Source organism: Rhopalosiphum padi, chromosome 1, assembly GCF_020882245.1.
Source record: "Rhopalosiphum padi isolate XX-2018 chromosome 1, ASM2088224v1, whole genome shotgun sequence".
In the NCBI taxonomy this organism is placed as follows: domain Eukaryota; kingdom Metazoa; phylum Arthropoda; class Insecta; order Hemiptera; family Aphididae; genus Rhopalosiphum; species Rhopalosiphum padi.
In genome coordinates this window covers 80,325,918-80,351,063 of record NC_083597.1, presented here as the reverse complement: position 1 = coordinate 80,351,063, position 25,146 = coordinate 80,325,918, and the positions used below count along the sequence as shown (strand labels likewise).

At 28.4% G+C, this 25,146-nt stretch overlaps 2 protein-coding genes across 4 annotated transcripts in view; both read left to right on the top strand.

The window, feature by feature from the left end:
• Nucleotides 1-25,146, top strand: part of LOC132918123 (neuroligin-4, Y-linked-like) — a 384,793-nt gene that overhangs the window by 183,799 nt on the left and 175,848 nt on the right. The window lies entirely within an intron of this gene.
• On the top strand, nucleotides 15,695-23,730 carry LOC132932307 (uncharacterized). The gene is made up of 4 exons (XM_060998619.1): nucleotides 15,695-15,898; nucleotides 22,205-22,378; nucleotides 22,557-22,835; nucleotides 23,386-23,730. The coding sequence occupies exons 1-4, from the start codon at nucleotides 15,833-15,835 to the stop codon at nucleotides 23,413-23,415; spliced, it is 549 nt and encodes a 182-aa protein (XP_060854602.1). The 5' UTR covers nucleotides 15,695-15,832; the 3' UTR covers nucleotides 23,416-23,730.

The window sequence follows — 25,146 nt, the reverse complement described above, 5'->3', positions numbered from 1 at the left end:
CATCGAAAATCGACGTACGGAGGAATTACTTTTGCGCCAAAATCGATCGACAGGCGTCGGGCGGCAAAATAATGTTTAATATATACAATAATATGCACCTTTATTGTATATATATATATAATATAAATGTTGTATATTATTTCTTTCATCTTTAAAATATACTTTTTTCCTAAGAAAACTTATTATCAGACCGTGTCCGACGATAAGTTTATTTAAAGTATATATCTATCCGTTTGTATACGCATCCATTATATTTTATTGATCTAATTTTTCTTTTCTTTTCATTTTTTTTTTTACGCGCTCACCGCCCGGCTATTTCCATTATTGTGATGAAAAGTTTTCGGTCTTGAGATAATTAATCTGAACCCGTAAAGATGATATCACACTCACAATACCTCATATTATAATTGCGTTCACCTATATAGCCTATAAAATTAGCCGCATTAAAAATAAATAAAAATACAATGCTCGTAGAACAAACTTAGTCGTCCGAATATGAAAGGGATGGTTTTTTTTTAATAAAAATAAATGTTACCTTAAGTTTTCCTCAAAATTGCTAAAATGTTATCGTATTATACAAAATATATTATATTTTACGCTGCTCAGCAAATAATATAACATTCCGTGTAAAAATATTTTCGCATAGAACTACTCGAACTGTGCACGGGGGCGCTATACTATATGTATATCACAATGGGCGGAGCGTAAACTCAAATCTGTGGTGGTCTTAATATATACACACACAATTAAGACGCAAAAGCTAATTGCTATTTACATTAATAGTTGTCTGGCGAAGGGTCGTCGTTTGTGGTATATATAATATATACGAAAATTAATTTCCTAATAATATAATATTTGAGCATTATTACATCGCGTATACTAGCTAATTAGAAAGTACCGCGTTAACATCCTCGCAAAAGCGTAAATATTATTATATTACAATGGCTTTCTATGGGGACGTATATTATGCATATAATTTGATACATAGCAAAGGAGGCGTAGGTTCCGTTTTCATTTTGTGTGAGATTTCTTTCGTGTACTTATAATATAATAATATATATATATATATATATATACGATTACATAATATAGTCGTTGGCGTATAAGCACGAGTCACTTGAAAAACTCTTTAGAAATCAGTGCAGCGACGTCCAACAGCTTCAGTCTTAAAGGGTATAAGTACTTACACCGTCGCCCGCTGTCGATATTAAAATTCTCCAAAACCGGCGCCGTACGAGCAAGTGGCGACTGGTTTATACTGTCTACGACCAACCACAGATAAAGGGCGGATGGAATCAACCGTATGGCCACCATTTATTATTATGTAATAACAGGTTCACAATGCAGGCCTCGCCCTGAATGGTTGTGTGGTTTTCATATTTTTACTCATAAAATACCGATCATACAAAAGTCGAAGTACATAATAACTAATAGTTATCAACTATCGCATTATAGATAGTCTAATAAGTAATAATATTATTTCATCGTTGTTTATGTTTAACTGTACCAATGTATACGCTGGTGAGCGTTGGTTAAGATTACTATAATTTTCACATGTTTGCGATCGCTGAGAAAAAAAAATAATAACTATTAATCGCAAAACGAATTGTTCGTTTCGCCTTCGCGTCATACCATCATCAGATTTTCAACGGGTGGAAATTTGTATTATCAGCCACAGCCCATAATATTTCATTCAGAAACTATGTAACATTATTAAAACGGTCATAGTGGCGTAGTCATTTATGAATTTATGATAAGGACATCATTTAACAACCGCAACATAAGTGGCAGCAGCTGTAGGTATGGACTGTTGTTGTAATTACATTTACATGTCATGCACGACCAGCTGACTGATGCAGTGCGTTCATAATATTATGATATTTTAATCGATTGAAAAGTATATTATTTTATATTATTAATAATAATAAAATCACAATATGTCAACATCAATCATAAACATATAATATATTGTATTAATAGTTGCAATGGTAATCAGTTGTTTTATACGTATAATACTACTCCATACTATACATTATACAATACATATTAGTATTTTAATAATAATACCTATAATATGTGTATTTAATGTTTAAAAATATTGGCAAATGATTAGCGCTGTGGTGTACATTAAGTTTCGAGTGAGTCACTTATAAGTGTGATTAAATTTGAATTCAATAATGTATCATTGTACACAAAAAACGGTTCTGAGGGAAACGCGAGTCCGTCAACTTATAATATCACTAAGTATATTTTGTGATTTGTTTTTTTTATATGGCCATTTATTTTATTTTTATTATTGCAGTAGGGTGATATGATTTTTTTTTTTAGATAATTTGGTATTTAATTATTATAATGATATTATTATAAACATGTATATAACTTGAAGTTAAATTTTATCTTTCTTCTTTTTTTAACACCGCAAAACACCAAAAATAGATCATAATATAAATAGATAGTAACTTAAAATCAATTAAAAATTAAATTCCTTATTGTAAAATTCATAATATTAATATAATATACATAAAATTGCAATGTTTCAATGAATAATGTTTTTAAATTATAACGAAATAACTAAAATCGTTATTAATCGTTTAAATGAATAATTCATTTTATACAAATTTGAACTTAAAATGTCAATAAAAATAATTTCCTATTTTGATTTTATAGTCTGAGTGTGAACTACTTATGAGATATCTTGTTTTAAATTTTCAAAATTTAAATATAAAAAGAAAAGTTTTTATGATTTTCTAACTACATAATTTTGTGAAAACTCTAACTTAAAAATTAAAATTCATATAATCCTCGAGCCATGAATAGTCATCAACAAATGATTCTCCGCTCGTACTACAGCTAATGATATAATTTCATAATATTTATGTTCTATTTCCCCTGACTCCTGAGTGTTACCGCTAGTTATAGCTACTCTTTTCAACACGCCCTGTATGCTTATTTTTTTTCCTTTCACATACTTATTGTAACTATAATTGCAGATTGTATACTTCAAAATGAAAGTTTTTTATTCTAACTACAGAAAGTTTGTACATTTTTCAAATTTTAATGAATTTTATTAGCATTTTAACTTCAAACCCTCATAAAAAATATTGTGATCATAATATAATTATAAATTCGATATTTTTTAATTAATAAAGGAACAAACTTATGAGAAGCTTTGTAGTAAATTTGAAATATTAGAATATATTTAGAATATTTTAAAATAATTGAAATATTGTAAAAACGTTATTACAAACAGAAAATGATACTACAAACATTCTGTGAAAAATGCATGAATCTATATATATATATTTGAGTACATGCAATATTGTAGTAGATTCTTTGAAAAATTACAATTGTTATGTTATTTTCACTTTTTTATATTCGACATAAACACATAATTATACCTACCTATAATGATTATTTCAACGATAAGTAAATTTGTATTTCAATCAAACATAATATATTATTATATATTATATTTGTGTCAATCATTATTTCAGGTTTTAAAAGGGTTTTGATTTACAAACTAAAAAATAAATACAATTTTACGTGACGTGGCTATAGATTCTGTACGATTCATCAGATGCACAATGTGCGGAGTATCGTGGAAAGTAAACTAAATCGAAAACAAAATCTATTTTTATGTTATAGATAAACAATAATTAATAATTATTATATACTGTTATTGTTGATCTCAGTTAAGTCCATGTTAACGACGAGCTTGGATTGGAAGCCCAATAGTATATTATTCATTGCAATTGGGTTTTAATTTATTCATATTACTGTGACCAGAAAATATTATATTGGTATTCGATACAAAAAAATATGAAATATTCACACCAAAATTAAAATCACCATGTGAGTAACAATGGTTTTGCAGATGATTTAGTAGCTTACAATTTATTTTTTTATTTAAAAGAAATTTCTATGAATTTAGACATTAAATTTATTATAGATTTTATTTAATTTTAAAATATTCAAAATTGTGTAGGTACGCACCTACTATATATTATTATCTGCTCGTTAAATAAAGTCGTTTGAATAATATAATTTCAATAGTGCGTTTTATTCGCGGTACCTGTTGTGCGGTTTTTAACAATATTCGTTGGAATTTCATGAATAAGTAATTGTATATAAAATATGAAACCAAAAATATTGTTATTTAATTTGTCCGTTGGGCATACATTATGCTTGCAAAGTTTGTTTTTTTTTACATTTACATATTATTATAATATCACACTTTAGATGTTAAGATGTTTAATAATAATTACCATCAAAGCATGTTCTTAACATAAACAACGTTTAAAAAAATAGTAAATTAACATAATAATATAATCTTGGAGAATATTATTTTACCTAACATAAAAATAATGTATGTATAAATATATATTTGTTGAACATTATAATTTACTGTACTTATCTGTTTTAAAATTACTAAAAAATTTTTAAATTCTAAAAAACTAATTTTTGCGCATTGTATACAGCAAACGAATAATATAAGTAAATTTAAGTACTTCAATTTAGCTTGAAACGATGCCAAATTGTTTTCAGTGTCTACTATTGGTATTATATTGATAAACGACTTTTATAAAACTATAAATTCGTTAGTCGGGGTTATCGATAAGACGCACATATTCGGGATTGATAATTATCAAATTGTTCGTGATGATTACAAGTTTTAAAATGATATATATTTTATACCACACGATTGAAATCTCCTCCGACGATTGAATCCAATCAGTTTTCACTGCACAATTATTTGATGATTAATAAATCATCTTGAGCCTGAGGATTTATAACTACTGGAAATGCTAATATTATAGTTTCTCGAATAGCGACGGTTTGAAAATATTAAACTTCTCCCTGGCAGTGATAGATATATATATTATATTATTACACACCCACTTTGACTCAGGCTTGAATCAATAGTGACTGCGCGTCACCGAATTCAGAATTGTATACAACACACGCTTGCTCGACGCACGTGCGTACATGAATAATCGAAAATGTGCAGTATAAGGTACCTATCCAATTTTAGTCTAAAGTTAAATATGCAAATTTTCAGTGACTCGTTGGTGTATGATTTACAAGTCGTTTAGCTACATATGTTTAACGCGCTATGTGTGCTGAGGCGTAAAGTAGCTGATATTATGCACATTACATACTACATAATGTGTATAATGTGTGTGTATATATATATATATATATATATATATAATATTATGTACCCATATCATATACAATTTGCTAAATGGCAATGCAAATTCTACTGAATTACTTTCAATGGCTGGCTTTCATACCGAATATATTGTATATACATAGCGTCCGTCTTGTTAGTTACGAAAAAAATGTTATAGCTGGTATTCGCATTAAAAACCATCCATAATCCTATGTAGGTTTTTATAAATTAATTGTTTCCTTAATTGCAGGCGTAATAACAATATGCCACGTTGAGAGTTGAGGATTTACTATCTGGAGTATTTCATGGAGAACAAGGTCCCTATACTCTTTAATACTGTTGTTAAAGGTGCGAACGCATCCCCTGCTGCAATTGTTAATTTCATGTTTATTATAATAATTAATTTATCTACTCAAAACAAATTCAATATTATAGAGAATATTATCCTAATACAAAACTATTAAGATAAGAATATTGTTTGTGCTTTATTATTGGATTTTTTTTCGCGAGATTTTAATTTTTAATCTAGTAATGAGTATGTAAAATATTACAGTTTGAAAATTTAAAATGGCGTTTATAACCCACGAAAAACACTGATAATGCTCTTACCTTTAAGTTATGTAATGGGTTAATTCACTCTATTATTAAAGCTTACTACACAAAATTGGATCTGCTGAACATAAATTTACCATGTTGTACGTTTGTAAGACAGAGACAACACACGCCGGCGTCCTTTTAATATAAAAAAAAATAAATCCATTATGCTGTTTTAATATTATAGTATATGTTTTAAGTGGTTAATGGCTAAAATTAAATTAAGTAAATTATAATTATATTTTTTTGAAACTGTAACACTAGCTCTCATTACGCATTGTTTACAAACACCAAAATGTTAATATAGCTAATTTATATTTTGATTTTTACTTTTTGAATTAGTATGTGGATGTGGATAATGGTACGTGTATTTCTGTATTTTATTTTAAACATTTAAATGCAATCTGTTACAGACTTACTCATTAGACAAATTCCCCGATTGTAATACGGTGGTATATGCGGTATCCTATTGTAAATAGTAAAGTTATTGTTAATATTGTAAATGTGTTACAGATTTCCTATGCGTTCCTTAACAATAAACAACGATCAAACGCACTGAACAAATTGATCTATAAATAGTTAATGTGTGAGTATAGTGGATACATGCACTGTACGTGTTATAATTTATCTATACATTCTAAAAATGTACCTGACTCAGTATTTTTACAAAATATTCCGGGGAAGCAATGATAGACATGGTAGTAGGTACTGTCTGCAGTGAAAAAGGGAAAGAGAAAAATTCACAACTGGGACATTTCCCAGGACCCCGAGCACGGCTTTAATCATTTGTCAGAAATGAGCCGACGGAGAACGTGCTCAAGTCGATTTATTTTTATTTTTCCTCAGACAATACAAAATTACCAATCGTTATGCATTGCTTGTTGTAATTTCAGAAAATAATTGAATACTACAATATTTAACGGATTTCCTTGCCGTGCGGACTTTCAACAACCAAGTACCCACTCTACAGATTCTAAACCTTCGACACAATATAAAAATGTTATATTGACCAATAAAATACCTAGTTGCAGTTTGAATCAATAAAAATAAATAATAAAATAAACTATTTTAATTTTAATAAAATTCGTAATTATTTAATAAATTGTTAATTTAAAGTTTTTAATTTATTACGCAGAAAATTGCCTCTTGTGTTTTTACTTTTGAGCTGCGCTCAGTTTAAAAGTTCTTTTAATTTGTATACGTGTCTAAACATTAATACAATTTAACAAACAAAATGAAAACAACAATCCGGGTACCTATTTTAAGTTTGTATGGTTAAATATGACAATCTGTATATATTGGCGTACAATATGTGTTTTCCGGTACAATTTAGTAATTTGTTTATTTCACTTAGTCGTTATTTATCAAAATGAAAAAAAAAACATCGTAATTTCAATATTAATATACATTAATAATTCCTATGATAACACTAACTATTAAATATTTGTTTTAAGAGGTTATTAATGGTTTTATGTTATCTTTGTAAAAAAATATTTTAGCTTTATATTTTTCCTAAAGCAAATAAGTAATTTTCTATTTTTAAATTAAATGCATTATAGTCGCTGGTCGTATCACAAGTTAAGTTAATCATGTAACATGATGTTATACATTAGCCATTAGTTAATCAATTTAATATTTCAATGTTATTTTGTCTTTTGAGACAAACATTGATAACAATTCCACGTACTTCCAACTCTTTGACTACTTATTAAAAAATAAGCAGATTTCTCTTTTCAAAAAGCTGTAACGTTATCTGATCTCCTTTTCTACACTAACAAGTATATTATTCTCTTTGCGGTGGCACTCATATTATAAAATTTTTCCTTATCGAATTTCAGTATCTAAACTACAACATTGTAATGCGTTTTGGGGTCAAGTTTTTGTACTTAGCCATCGTAAGTTTTCAACTATGAAATGTCAACATAGGGAAGGAAAAACATTCACTGTACAGTTATTAATAACAATTTTGTTCAACAAACTCTTGTCGAAGCTCAATTTGTTTATTTTTGTTTTCCAGAGCAATTTACCAAAGATACCAAAGATAGTCACTTCCGTGTGATTATTTATTAATTACGTTTTTTTTTTTTTTTAATTCCGAATTAGGGCATTTTTTCGATTTTTTTGATTTTTTGATCTTTTAAGGAGTGTGTTGTATCTTGTATGGTAATTAAGACTTTTTTTTTTAATTAGAACCAAATTTTTCAACTTTAAATTATAAAGTCGGCGATTTTTAGGAAAATGTTGAATCGTCTAAATCGAAATTGTAATGAAAAGTTTCTGATTTATTAATATTTAAAATTACTAAGGATGATATACTATATCAATGGTTTTTTATAAATTGTAAAATATATGTAATATAATACATATTTGTATTATTTATTTATTATTATTATTATTAGGCCAAAACATCTTAGGTTAACAAACCTTTGTTTGCATTATATAACAATTTAAAACTAAAACACAAAAGTGTTTACATTAATGTGTGTTTAATGGATATAAACAATAGTTATTTATAAAGATTTGAAAAATAATTGAAGGACATCGTGTAATGTTTTACCACGGACACTATATTGTGTATCAATCGGGATAGGATCGACAATAACATTTTCAATATTTCTCCGTCGCCACTGCCGCCGCTATATACCACTACACCCACGAAGACTGTTCGACGTATACGCATTACGCGCTTGAATCAATTTTGATAAGAGCTCATTCACAAAAACCGTAGTATAGACATAGAGACCGAAAGAGCTAAACTATAAAACCCTCGCGACGATTGTAGTACCGCACAGTGTTGTTGAGTTCAGCGGTTCGATGGAGTGGCCGATTGTATAATATAATAATACACTCAGGTACATTATATTATAGCTTCGATAGTTTATATAATAATATGTATAGTATGTATGGCTAGCAAGTGAGGTTACCTTTTTCAATGCAATTGTTTACCGTCTGCGGAATCGTTTTTATCGTACAAAATATATACGCGCGTATATGTAATGTACAACAGTATAATATATATATATATATATATATATATGTGTGTGTATATGTATAGGACCCAGTACGGTCGCCCTCTATATCTGTATATGCTATTACTCTACTCGTGTGCCTACCCTAAAACGTGTAATATTATGATGTACGCAGATAGATGTATACTACATATACATCACGTGTGTATGTGCCTATATATAATAATATAATATAATCAAATTTACTTGCGCCGGTATACAGCGCATAAGACTGCCGCGCGCGAGGTTAATTCGATATAACAAAATGTAAAATAATATCATAATATTGTTATTATATTATAATATATATGTATACGGTATTAAATGTAACTCGCTACGGCACGGCAGTCAGTCGATATTATTATATATTAGCTGTACCGAGATTACCGTTTTCCACTGCAACGGCGGCTGTGATCGAGAGTAGGTAGACGCGTATTACATGTAACTATACGCACCGAAATCGTATAGTGTTACCGAATAACATTATTATTTTACTCGACTCTCCGCGGCTACTCTTTCGGTTCACCGTATCCGTGTATATTGATTTTTTATCCGTCGAAATTGATGTCTGATCGGACGGGTGTGTGTTTGTGTGTGTGTGTATGTGTATCATGTGTGTATGTGGTGAGGGGGGAGTGTGTGTGCGCCACGTAACGAATTATAAACAAAACTCGACAGGACGTTCGCGAGATATTATAATATATACATGTATGTCGAACTAACGCATATCACAACAAATACGGAATATCATATTGTTATATCCGCAATATCGTTTCAGTGTATCAGAGGAATGTTTTCTTTTGGTCTGGTCGTAACGCGCTTATGTTATTATGGCAGATTGTAAGTACAATATCGTTACAATACATCATTTTATTCAGTGCTGATATTCCGCCGTGCACTTTAAATAATCGAAACTTCCATGCGAATCCGAAACGTCTGGGTTTTTTTTTTTAGGTATATGGATGATTATTGGACATTCAAACGGTTTACTACGTCCATTGTACATATTATGTAAAAATATGTTGCTTTAAGCTTTATTATTGCTCAATATTTTAATACGAACCCTCTTGTTTATCGACCTCGAGACGGTCCTACATAGGGTTAATTTATTTTTCTCCTGGCCATATTGTGCGGGTATTCGTATAATGAGGATATACACGTATATATTGAAGTTGATTTTTATTTAATAATTACAATAATTGTTCGATGCATTACGTAGGACTTATTTTTATGTATTTTTTGTTTATTTATTAATTATTTTGCATTCATATCTAATGACGAAAAGTCAATTCCACCCTATCTATAGTGCGTCCTGCAGACAGAACGTTTACATGATAATATGTTTCAACATATTATTACTTCAACATACAATGCCAACTACAACAACAAAACAATAATATTGCATTGTGTGTACAATTAGACAAAATAATTGGATTTACGCACATATTAATACGGAATATAAACTTATTATATTATTAAGTATTCAGCATTTACCTATTTTGTATGATATTATAAATAAGTGCGGATATTGCGGATATTTGGAATTCCTAATATTGTTCTTAGTGCCGATATGTGATTGTATTATTTGCTTGCAGACCAAATCGAGTTGGTGAATTAATATATTGTTTACAGAGAACACCATAGACATACCTTGTTACATCTCTCGTATATAACAGACCTTAAAGAGAAAAATAAACCAAATGTTTTGTCGGTGATTTCTTTTTTCTTTATATATTTTTTTTTATTTCCTATACACACGCGTATATATGAAACAAATTTTACAGTAATAGTTACTTACTGCATCTGGCGTGCAGAAAAAAAAATACAATAATGAAAAAAATGCATTAAATGAGACTACGCTTTCTTGCGTTAAAGAATTTTTGTTCATTTACCGTGTTATTTTTATTTTAAACTTGTAACGCTGTCCTTTTCCCGAACAAATTCATAATCAACTATATTATACATATATACGTTTATATCCTAGTTTATAATATTTTCAACGAATATAAAAACTTTATAAGACTTCTGTAGCTTTTTAGTTTATTTAGTTTTGTTTTATTTTATCACGGTATAACAAAAAAAAATATATAATAGTATAATATGCATATAATAAATATTTTTAAGGATGACAAAAAAAGAAGCAAAAAATCAAAGATTTTAAAAATATTAAAAACATTTGTACTTAAAAAAAGTCTAATATATACTGTTACATAAAGAGAGAATGAATAACTGATATTACCACAAACAGATAGACTACCAAATTGCAATCAATATTATAAAATAAATTATAAATTATATAGATTAGCTAAATTTATATTATAAATTTTAAAAAATGAATTATTAATTAGAATAATTTATCAAACAATTCCCAATGTTTATGTTCAATGAACAAATTTATGCTGCTCTGAATAGAAAACGTTGGTTAATTAATTTTGTAATGAAGACACTCAACCTACAATCCGAACGCATTATATTTTATTGTCCACTCTTTAAATTCTATAGGCTCACTACTCTCTAGTACTTATTTATAAATTAAATCATTAATATTATTTCAACGGAAAGGTTACAAACATATACTAATAATTTCAATATTTTGTAAAATAATATTAAAGCGAGTCTATGTACCTAACAAGTGCAGGTATATATATAGTAAACAAATTAAGGCGACTCGATTAGCTGTCAATATAGAGTAAGCAGTGGCGTATATAGAGGGGGTTTTAGGGGTTCAACCCCTCCTGAAATGTATGGTTGGTACGTGCATTGATTTTGACTGTATAATTAATTAGAATTTAAGAATTGAAATTTTTTTTAAACCCCCCCCCCTGAAATTAATTTCTATATACGCCACTGAGAGTAAAATATATAACGGGGAAAATGTAGATACCCAACTTAGGTACTTAAATTGTTGTATTATAAATTATAATGTATACGACTTATTCACGATTCGAAAACACACTTTTTGTAAAACGTGGGAAAACGCGTGCGCATAATATATTGTATATGCACATGATGTTATAATAATGCGTTGGTAATGTCTATAGTGGAATAATGACGTTTATGTGCGTACATAAGTCAGTTATTGGACGGTTTAATTTGTTATTTCCCCCGTATTTCATGTAAATATTTTAATCCGCTCTTTTATGCGTATACATTATATATTGTTATAAATAATAACAATATTATTATTATGTTCAAGTTTGCCAATTACTGTAGTCGTACCGCTCAGGTAGGAATACATTATCATTACAGTATCGTGGATAAATCAATGAAATTCGCGACAAACAAAAAAAAAAAATAAACCAACTCGTCACTTTTATCAAAAGCAGTAAAAAAATATTCCACGTATACCGTTAAAGGTAAAATGCGGCAGGGCACGTTTGGGGGCATTTTTGCCTATTATCCGTTTATCCGGCCGAGTCGTCAGCACATGTATCGATTCTGCCGCAATAACCGTTTTCCCGACGAGGTATATCCTTCGATTCTTGCGTTTAGTTTCGTCGAGATGAAAAATAAAAAAAACTATTGCCAAAACGGATATTTTCGAGCAACTATACGTCGTCAATCGTTCCATTCTAAAGTTAATTCGTACCTTTAGCTTAAAGATGAATCGTGTTGTTTAATACTTCCATTCTATCATGTTTAGTTATGTTAACTATATAAAAAAAAAAATCGAAAAACTGGTGTGGACAAGTACACTACGTACTACGTAGTATTGTATAATTTTATTTTTATTTAGGTCGGCACAAATATTGTTTTATAATCTTCATGGAGAAAATTGTACCACTCTGACATGGTCAACTATAACTGCAGTTTTAACATCCTATTTCTTCGTTACCGGAATTCAACATAAATTGCACAATAATATGGTCAGCACTCTCTATAAAATAAGCTTATAAAATAATAACTTAATTATAGGAACGCATTTAATATTCATCAATAATTATTATCACCCAGTTGGAGAAATAATTTTAAAATTGAGTTTATCATTCAATCAAGTAATCGGGGTCTTATTGAATCCGTCCTTTTTATATAAATGCTGCTGAACATTTAAATATGTTTATTCAGCCGTCTATCGAACCCTTTATATGTAATATAACAGAACAAATATTACAATACATATTAAAAACATAATGTGAAACTATTGTTAAATACAATATAATATAATATAAAAAAAATATAGATATATAACTCAATTATCTCTAATACTCATGAAGATAATTATTTTTACAAAATTAAATAACATTTTTATTTTTAAAATAATGATTTGATATCAGTTTATTATAATTGAATTTTTTTTCATTTAAAAAAAATAAAATGTATGTTACAATTTTTTTTTAATTTAATAATAGTTTGTACATATGCTAATTTTATTTGTATTTTAGACAAGAGTATATAAGAGAAAAATATCAATTATAATTATTATATTATACAAAAATGTAACATAAATATTTATGTTACAGTTTAAGTGTTATGTAACAGCATAACAGCATTATTTTGTTATGAAACTACTACCATTCATGATTATAGTAAATAGTAATCAACTTGATTATTATATCATTCATCAAAATAAAATGTTTTTTTTACTATATAGAAATGATTAGTAGAAGACAAAATATTAACATAACTTATTAAAGTTTGATTTGAGTATCGCGAAAAATGTAATACAAAAATGGTAAAACTTTTTCCCTGCAATGTTAAGCTTAATACAATAACAAAAATTATTAACATTCTATAAACTTTAATTTTTTTCGGTTAATTTTAAAATGATGATTATAAAAAAAAAATAATAATTTTCCAATGAATTGATAATAGTACATTAAAACCGAAAAATAACTATGTTAGTAGCACTGTGTTTTGGATTGGATGGAGAAAGTTTTATGTCCATTTTCGATTCTATAAGTTAATAATACATAAATCAAGTTATTCATTTTTTTAATAATCGGAAAATATGCATCTAAATCTATAAAAATAACGCCGTGTCATCTTTGAATGATTTTTTAAAAAATACTGTTTTTAAGTGTTCAAAAAAATGAGCAGGATAGCAATTTAAAATTGATACGTCGTAAATATCATGTCTATACACCAAATCTGAAATCAGAAAACCAAAAATATATAATATAATAATAATATTCACACGGGTTACTCTAAATGTTAACATTATAAAACCAAATTTAACTCGGATGCGTTTTGTTAACGAAAAATTAATTACATAGGGACTACTATAGTTTATTTATTATAAAAATTGAAGTATTACATATCATATTATTTTATTGGTTATTTCAATGTATTTTTTTTATTCATCATATCGCAGATAAATTATGAAGTTTTTCAGGCATATCAAGTGAAGTTAAATAAATATTTTTATTACGTAATATTAAAGCATTGACATTAAGTTTAATTAAAAGAATACATTTTCACATCTTTAGGTTGAATTTAATTTAACTTTACTTTAAATCAAAGATAATAATATACTCGTCTATAATATATAAAAAAAAAATACTAAAAAAGTATAATTTTTAAAAATATGGACTTGTAATATATTTACTTATAGGTACACTTTCTGCAATAAGCTGTCGATGCATTTTTAACAATATATCTTAAATACTTTAAGAATATTGATTGCATATGTATAAAGTTTTATCATTGTTGTAGGTGTTACCTAATTAGTAATTACATGCGATTTTAAAAAGTTTTAGTGTAATATCATTATTAATGAGAAAATTGATTACTGAAGTACTAACTATTTTAATTTAATGAAAAGTCATACCAAAAATTAATGTTAATTAACTCTACATAAATAAGGGTTAATTAAAATTTAAATTTAAAAATTTAAATTAAAACTTTCATTGTAGCATTAAAAACGGAATAGTATCCGTGACTGATGGCAAATAAAAAATATTTTTTCCAGAAAACAGGAACAACCTTCCTCACTACCATAAAATTAAACGAAACTAAGTGTTGATAAGTATTATTTTTGTCATAGAGAAATATTTAAATATGCTCAGTAAACTAAAACAAAGCTAAAATAAAAATATAACTATAGAAAATTAATTTTTTACTAAGAACATAATAATTAAAATAGTACAGTATACACATTTGTTTAGCTTTGAAGTAAAAGAAAAAAATTAGAAAAAATATTTTATTTCGAATGTATGACGTATTTCGATACGTTTGGTTACGAATTAGGTATGACTACTGGGCAGTGTTCGCGATCGAATTAACATTAACAATTTATAATATTATCTACTATTAAACTTATATAATATTGTGTTGATGATTCACAATGAAATGCTGAAATATAGACTTTTCGTGTTATCATTATATTATTAAATAATTAAAATAATTATAGTTAATAATTTGAATCGTACTTATATGGTGAATTTATTTAATTATTTAAAAGAAAACTATGTGAAACCGAAAGGCCTAAACACGGACGAGGGCCCACATAAAAACCACCCTTTTCCCTATGGGCCCATCCACCCATAACCAATGCGCGGAACCCAACATTTGTGTTATGGACTTGGTGCCAAAATACAGAGCGACGAAGCGTGTATAGGTAAAACACAAATGTAAACATTCAGTCGTCCAGTGTGTAATATTGTTAAAGACGACAGATGTATTATGTATTCGTGTACGCGGTTTTTGCATGGCCAATAATATTGTAAACGAATGTAAAGCATCGTCGTGCGACTATGATATTAATATCGTGTTAGATATCGATAGAGAATATTATGTAACGGCGCTGACACATCATAATATTATTATTATCGACATTTCGTTTTAAATAATAGTAAATTAATATGTTTATTTTCATCGCCGCTGCCGACGCCGCCGTACGAAGGTCACGGCTGCTATATCTTCCCGTGATCGGTGGCACTGACGTCATCGCTTAGTTGTTTGAAATAAAAATACTCGTCGACGACGGCGTGTCGACAATCGCAGTCGTGTTATTGCCGGCTGTACATCCATTGCAGCATTCGACGCAATCGCACCGAAGTTACTGTATTTTAGCGAGTTACTTTAATTTTATATTTTGTTAACCGTTTTTGTTTAAACGATGTCTGCCGCCTGCGTTCCCGACAGCATCAAGTGTCTGGATGGAGTCGACTACGAAGTCGTAAAAGTAAGTACATTCGAATACGTAGCTGTATAATGTATATTATTTTGTCATAATATTTTTGTAGTTTGTATCATTATTGCATCCAATACTTTACCTATCGTATTAGTACTACTTACAATTTACTTACCTACTGGCCCGATAACGAACCGTCTCCTCGCATGTCAACAGTGGTATAAAATAAATGCAGTGTAATGTATAATACGTTCAGCCACTAATCACTATGTATCAAAAATCAAAATCGCAAAATTGCATTTAACACCACTCAACGAATTAATATTGTGTTGTTTTGAAATGCAAGCGAGATGGATTACGAGGGCGATGTGTAGTAGTGTACGTTCTATGTGATAACTGAACTCGAAACTCAATGACGCATACTTTCGAGTTTAGTGGTTTTTTTTTTTTTTAATAAATACAGATTATTTATAAACAACTAACATGTTTGGTTTTTAGTAGATACACAATATACATATATATATAAAATACGTAAAAATAATAACAACAAAAACAACCATAGACATGTATAAGCGAACATCCGTTTTATTTATTATTGTGTTATTATAAAATACTATTGAATTCAATTCTATGATCGAAATCCCGGAAACGCACGTCGATCGGAAACGTTTTATTACAAAGTGTTAACAATGTCGATTAACTACAAAAATAACTCCACAGATATTATAGATACGCACGAGAACCGTATTTATTTTAATCGTATAGGTATAACAATTTTATCAATCCGGCGTTTGTTTCAACGACTTACCGCAGTTATTTTTTCTTAAAATTCAAATTAATGTTAAATATTAAATATTTATTCTTTTAAACATTTTGTTCAATATAACACTGTTACTATAATATTATACTTATAATTTTTCAATGTTTTCGTTTTTGGGCCAGACTACAACGTTTTCATTGTCCTTGACAGTCATGGCGCCAACGTCCCGGCCTTGCAGCTGTCCCGCCCTGATGGTTTTTATGAGAAAACAAATATCGTTTAATTTAACTAATATCCCTACAAAAACACTCCGTGTAAAACATTACTAAGTGAAAAAAAAATTACTCAATTCTGAAAAAATTTGATATAAAAAAAGGGATAAGTAATTTCATAAATTAATTAGTATAGAAGTATTTATTATTGTTAGTTTTTAATGAAGTGTGTTTATTTAATAGAAATAATTTAACTTAGCTCGATAATTACTTTTTATAGGTCTACAACTAATTTACTTAATATACAATATGTATCTAAGTCGACATGAATATTCACATCCTCATTCTATACTTGTATAATATTATTTTAAATTCTTAACACTATTTATATACATCATAATACTCATACTAATATACTAGTATAGTATACAAGTAAAATTAAATTAGTATTATTAAATAAACACATTTTATTAAATACAAAGAATTGTAAATACACGTCTGTATAAAAATATACATACTAATTATGTTATGATATTGTTTTACACTATTTTTGATATTTCAACTTTTTGACTTTCATTTGAATGCATTTTTATTTTTTACTTGTAATATGTTTACACATAGTCAACACAATGTTTTTGTTAAGATATCGCTCATTTTCTATAAAAATCCTTAAATATACTAAATCTATATTTTGGTAATAATCGAGTAATGAAAGCTACCACCAGGTAACAAAGTTTCTTAGAACCAAAGTTTAGAAGGTGAATATGTAATTTTGTTTACGTACCTATTAATTTAATTTGAGCATTAATGTGCATATAACATGGTGTATTACAACACACGTGTAATAATAATATTTTGTAAAGAAGTAGTATTATGATGAATATGTGTTCAATCAACTATATGCACCTCAAAATATGTAATATATAACATATCGCAAATGGCAGCCGTAATATAAATGAATAGCTGCTTCTGAGTTCTGAGTTTAGATGCACTCCCGTTACTCGTGATAAATTTGAAAAAAAATATCTATATATTTTATCGTACATGTACTGTTTAAATAACGATTTCACCCGACGTCTTCCGAAAACGTTCAATGACATATAAAACCATGGCTGATATAGAAACTATATTTCCGAAAAAATATAATTTCGTTCAATTGCATTGCTTGATACAATGATGCTTTCGTATATTTTACATTTACAGACTGTAATCTTTTTAATAACTTAATATTTTAAAAGTACCATCTACATAAAATACTAATACCTGTGTAAATTTCAAGTCAATTAGTTAAGAATACTGATTCATCCACCTGTTTTTCGTAAAATCACACAGGTTTATTTTATGAATTAGCCATCTTGTGTAAATATGCATTGCCGTTGCACGATAATTTCGTTTTTACCTAGTTTTATGCTATGCTCTCAGCACTGGATTGTGTACCCAGAAAATCAGTCAAAGTTTGATTAAAAAATATTTTATAAGATTTTGTAAGTCTAAATTTTAAATCTAAATGTTTTGAGATTCGATGGATATCACCAAAATACTATTGATATACGTAGTCATATATTTTCTAAGTGTATTATATATTATTAGATTATAGATAATATTATGAACGACAACTACAAAGTCCAAGTTTATAAAGATGGAGATATTTTGAGCTAAGGATTGATGGTGTTTATATTGTAGTCATTCCCGTGAAGGATTAACTTTTCTTGTGGATAGGGAGGTTAAAAATGATTGACGTTTTGGGGAGAAAAAACAGCAGTCAGAAAGAGTATGACCGGAGACGAAAACTACAGTGTGATTAAGTATGATGCACAAAAGACTCAAACTTTGTAAAATATATACTGAATTCGTGTGATCGTGCAATTATAATTATTATATGTATGTGCGAGTTCAATGTGTAGACGAACAGAGGGACAATTACTTTTTGAAGGGGCTTGGCTAGTAAATCTGAGAGTAGAATGAATATTCGGACAGAATTTCTACGTATAATACACATAATTGGACGTCAGATATGGAACCCGTCCCTTTTGAATATTTGAATACGTATTTCGTTGACTGTCGTACTGGGGGATATTTATATATTGAAGTCAGATGAGGGGCGATGATTTCTATGCAACGAGTAGGTATATGGATTCCCACGCAGTATGGTATATAAAACGTACCGATAGTGAGTCCACAGCCTATTCACGTTAAATAAACATATTATTAAAAAAATTATATACATATAAATATATATATACCTATTGTTATAATAGTTGTTCAATACAAATCCGAAAGTATATATATTATTATATCCGACCCAATCGGTTTTCCGTTGGTCTGCGATTATTAATATCCACCGTCCGGCACGGCTTAGCGAGGAACGTAGAGAGAAAATGTATATGGGTACGGGGGTCACTTTAGAACCACAGCACATCCAGGGGTTCGTCGGTAAACCGTAAACCTTTTGTCCACCGTAGTTGTTGTATATATACAGATTGTGTGTGAGAGAAAACGAGAGGGATGCGTATAACGATATAGTCGTAGCAAATATTCCACGATGGTCCGGTTGAATCACGGCGAAACCATATATCTATATATATAATTTTATATAATATAAGTACTTTATTTAGTGCACGCTAAAAGAGCTTAAACTCAAAGTAAATACATATTTTGCAGATTATATTATAACTATTGTTAAATATACATAATAGACAACTATATTATAGTCGACATTTGTTTTTTTTTTAGACCTACAATATACCAGCATTGTAATATAGTTAGTATATTGGGATTATCATATAAAACATTGTTTCGAGCATAGAACATCATATTATACCTTCCTATTTGGCATAATACCCCTTTGTCGTGTGTTCTCAGAGCCGTACCGCAAATACGCTTTGTTTCTTATGAATATTTTTTTTATCATTAAATTATTTTTATTTATAACCAACTCTAGTTAATACGATAAATAAATTTGATTAGGAAAATAAATGATTCACATAATTATATAAAATATACATTGATATTATTCTATTTGAATAATGAATAAATATAATAATATAGGTACTTACATAAATATTAAGTAATAATAACATTATAGAGTAAGTCATCTAAATATCTGAGTTATTATAATAATTGTTATTACTGTTATTGATTATTTTTAAGAATTAAATTGTTGATAACTGCAGTTAAAAGATAGATTAATGGATTAACAAGAGATTTTAGATCGTCTAGAAAGAAAACTAATTTTTATGATAATAATATGATTGTAGATATATTGGTTAAATAATGAATATTGTTTTGAGTAATTTTTTTATCAGCTTGTGCATATGATATGTTTAAATGATTTATATTACTTTAACTCAAATTTTGACTTTTATATTTAGGATATACTTTGAAATAAGCCGTTTGCAGAGAGTGTAAGTAGTTGGTTAAATTAGAGGTTTATTGAACTTTTCACTTAATTTAAGGTTACAACATTTGAAAAATTTGAGTACCTAGATATAATTCTGTCATCTTAGGTTTTGCATTAATTTTCTTCAGACATGAGATTCCTAATTTTTTATTTTTGTTAACCAAATATAATTTATGTTGAATATATCACAATTATTATTATTGTAATCAAAATCTACTAAGAAGATTGGTAGTTTTTGTTGATTATATTTTTTAAGTAAATTATTTATGTTTCTGATAATAAAATCTATAACTTCTAATTCATTTTTATATTTTATATTTCCGTAGTGTTATGGAGGTACGTCATTACAAACTATAAAATATGCTCTTTCTTGTTAAATTTAATATGTACTCAGCTTTACTGTCTTGTTAGAATTTGATAATTAATCTGTAGGCATTAGTCGTTAACTTGATTCTGTTTAAAGAGCTTTTACAGATTAATTTATCATCGCCATTAGGTATTCAATGTAATGCCTTACAGAGTAGGTCAAATTTATTTATAAAATTAATTGGTATAAAATAAATATCAGTTGAGGTAAATATGTTGGTGGTAACGGTTGAGTATTGGTGATTCGATTTATTGGTAATAGAATTAATAAATGGTTCTGCGTCCTCTTTATTTCTGTTTAAGTAGTTACCGAATTGAATATAATATAACGACTTGACGAAAAAATGTTTATTTTTTGTTTGATTATGAGAGATCGCAGTGACGGGAAACGTTGATTTTCTTTAGACATATTTTGTTCATTAATTTATACTAGGCTGTTTTACTGGTTAGATAATTGTTATTGCTATTTGTATCGCTCTGTATTCGTGTTTTCTGAATATTTAAAATATTTACTGTTGGTATGTTGCACCACATTTCGATAATGCGATATAACTTTCCGAGTAGACTTTGTGATTAGAGATACAGTGGGAAATACAGATACGGTGGGAAGGCGGAACCTCTAGATCGTATTTCGATGCATGAATTATAATTAATTAAAATTATTACCAACTTCTCGACTGTAGTAAACACTACCTTCGATTTGCAATGTATTGATATTTGATATTTTATTGGTGTTAAGACGATTTTTTAGTTTTTAAATGAAAATAAACTAATTAACTTATAATAATTATAATTGTATGATGGATATATTTTTCTAATTGTGTCCAATAGAGTTTTCTATAGACAGAAATGAAAATACATGTAATCGTTTTATTATTGTTGTAACAAAGCCACAATGTAATAAAATGGGGAACTTGCAGTTTTTGAGACAGCCGATAAAGTCAGAAAATACTCGCTGGTTTTAAATATCATTTTTTTTTTCGACAATTATTAACCATGGTACTATTATAATAATGTTTTTTGATGCGTGGATACAAATAATAAATTCTTGTGATGTGTCAAGATTTACAAAATGAATTGACAATTGTATGTGCATTTTTACGGCTTTTCGTATTTATTTTTGAAGTTATACTCGAAAATAAAACACTACACTATAGTATTGTTATTGCTATCATCGTATACGTAAAATATATAATTCGACGAATAGGTTATAAAAAAGTTACGATATTTCCACGAAATGCGTTTAAGTTCAAATTGTTTAAAGTCTATAATATTATATACTCCCTTAATAACGACGTTTGTTTTAATAAATGTAGTCATCATCGTCGTCCTCGGTCTTTTTACCAAGAGTAAATCAACCAGATTTTACACTACTCACTAGTAAAATAAAAAAGATCCGGTTTCGTATTTCACATAATAATATTATTTTTACACACACTTTTCTAAAATGTTTTTTCCGCATTTATGATTTATAATAGGATGTATAGTTTTCAATAATAACTATTAACAATTGTACTTGTCTTAGAACTATTATACTATTTATGCTAAATGTATTATTGTTATTATTAATATTACGTGGAAGAGAAGATGGTTTTATTAAAATAAAAATATTATTTTAGCACAACCCTCATTTCGAATGGGTGACCGAATACGAGAATACCATTAAACAATTGGCCTCGGAAGTGTTTGACATTTTAGGAGTGGTCGACGGTAACAAGCTGGACATCGTCGTTAAGGCTCTCGACGGGTTCCAAGCAGACCTGAAAACGTCAATGGACAAACTGGTGAAACAGGTACACCTATATAATTTATATTGCGGTATAATCATAGACAATTGTCGAGAACGCTATACTGCAATACTCGTGTAAATCTTGGCCTTATTTGTCGTTTTATTATATTTATACGATAAATGTCTATTAAAATGAATTCTGCCGTCTTGTATTCCCTCACGCCTCCGTCCATCATGCACAGGTTACCGACAAATCTGGTGTAAACGAGCAGGCTAAATCGTTCGCCGGCGAATGGGCTGAAGCCGCCAAGTACCATGCCGATCTCAAGTACCATCACATGGGTGGCGGTCCAACTGCAAAGAGTGTGCGCTGGGGCTTCGAAGGCGCCATCAAGTACATAACAGTGTGTTCCACGACTTTGGCGGACAAGGATAATGATACCGACTTCAAAAAGGAAATTTCTGGATACGTGAAAGACTCAATCATTCAAAGTCTAATCGATCATCTAAACGGTGCCAAGGTAAACGAAATATTATTATACTATTTTTTTTTTTTCCCGGAACGTCAAACTATGCGATAAATTATATTATTTTTTTCTGATAAATGAAATATTTACCATGGCTTATCATTGTTTAAATATTTAAAAATTGCTTCAATCACATAACATACGCCATATTTTATTTTGTATGCGGTTGTGCTTTATTGGAAGTCACACTCACACATCAAAGTACATAATATACGCGAGTCAGTAATATTTATTGATAAAATAATGTTACTGTATTACATAAACATTTCTATTTCAAAATAATAATTATTTTATTCTGCAAAAATAAAACTTTTATGCAATCATTCCTTAAAAATTGTATTAGTAACACTAATGTATCCTTCTAGCATGATTAACGCTTACAAAAAAAAAAAATGTTTAAATGTATATGCTAATAAAATGGTTAAAGTACCAGTTAATATTGCCTATTGATCGTTTAGGTGTCACATTAAGGGCATTATAAAATTATTGAAAAAAAATACCACCGGTTACTTGTTAATATTGTTGCTATTATATTACATTTCAGAGTGAACTGGAAGCACTCCAAAAAGCGTAGCATGTAGACGCAACTACGGAGTTTGTACCGTGACGAAAACTTCAATACATACCTACCTATTCAATATTATATAAAACAAACATCAACATTTATCTATATGCATGGTTATTATTATATACTTTATAGCACCAACTAGAAACTATACAATCTTGATAAGTTTTTTATTTTTTATTTTCTAATTTGTTGTCAATATTATATGAATTTATAAAACGTTTTCAATTATTTATAAATTATAAAATAAATCACTTTCATTATAAATATATAAATATCTGAAATATGAGAATTATAATAATATTAAAAAAATATTACGTTGAAGACTTGTCAATAACTTGATGAATATTACTTTATTGAAATGCTATATATTATTTTACATATTTGTCAAATAAATTAGTATTCACTATTAAATTACAAATAGTATCAAAAAGTTAATTTTAACATGTTTGATAATAGCGAAAAGTCGAATGAGAAAATAATATTTAGAATGCATTGAGTCCTATTTGTTGTCAGTGTTTATCTCGATATGATTAGATTAATGTAATAAAAATTAATATAGGAATAAATTGTACCAAATTAAAAGTAGAAGTACAATATTTTAAGAAGGATTAAAAGAGGGATGAAATATGTATGTGAAAATTAAAATTGACTGGAAGCGTATTCCATTGTAGCCGAATTTTGATCTTTGGATCAAATTAAATTACTAATAATATAGTTCTTATGATACTTGTCTAGGTTCGTTTAGTGTTAAACTCAAAAAACACTAATTAATTATATTTAATTTACTATTATAATTTTTTATTAGTAATAATAAGATCACGATAACAAGTAATGTCAATTACTATAACAATTTTATGTTCATAAATCAAGAAAGAAGAGCAACATTTTGTCTCGGTTCAGCCATTTATTAAAAACTAATTAAATGTTAAAATAAAATACAACATAAAATTACTTTCATTAAATAAAATTATATATTCGTCAGCGACGTGTCGTAAATCCAACCATATTAGTGTATACCATAATAATATATATATTAAGCGTTACTGCAAGCTCATGCAATCTCATCATCGAGTCCCGTCTCTATATACAAAAACGATATTAAATATTAATCGAAAATTGTTTCTAATAGCGCACTCGCAAATATAAATTCATTGTATGTAGATCAGAGCTCGGAAAACTGCGCACGTTGTATTATTGTCATTATTATTATTATTATGCGGTAATAGCGCATACGAACGGGAATCGGTCTCGCGGGTGTTTTAAACTACGCGACTGTCCCACTACAATACTAACTGGTTGAAAAAATAAATAAATAAAACCGGTAATCGAGCGTGATAACGCGCTTTCGTATTCACGTTAATGATAGGAACGTTTAGAACTGATTTATACTAGTGGGTTAAATTATGAAAACTGGACATCTCAAACGCGGCTTTCGATTTTCTACATTTTGACTTACAAAAAAACCTGAGTTCGATTTATACCAATCATCGATGAATTATAAGTTATAACTAGATACTTGACCTCAGTTTTCAAAAACTTTTTTACGCATCCAGCGATATATATTCCAGACATGCTTCAGACCGACAATTCATTTATACCGATATGTAACGAAAAATATCTTGCTCGTAAGAAAACTTTCAACTACAAATATTCTATTGGGTAGGCACCTATAAGTATAGGTACTTAATAGGTATAGGTACCTAACCTAGGTAAGCACCTGATAAAGGGTAAGGATGA

Coding starts and splice junctions, on each gene's coding strand:
- LOC132932307 (XM_060998619.1), top strand. CDS start 15,833: ATGTCTGCCGCCTGCGTTCCCGACAGCATCAAGTGTCTGGATGGAGTC. Junction 22,379..22,556: donor TGGACAAACTGGTGAAACAG/GTACACCTATAT, acceptor CATCATGCACAG/GTTACCGACAAATCTGGTGT. Junction 22,836..23,385: donor ATCATCTAAACGGTGCCAAG/GTAAACGAAATA, acceptor ATTACATTTCAG/AGTGAACTGGAAGCACTCCA.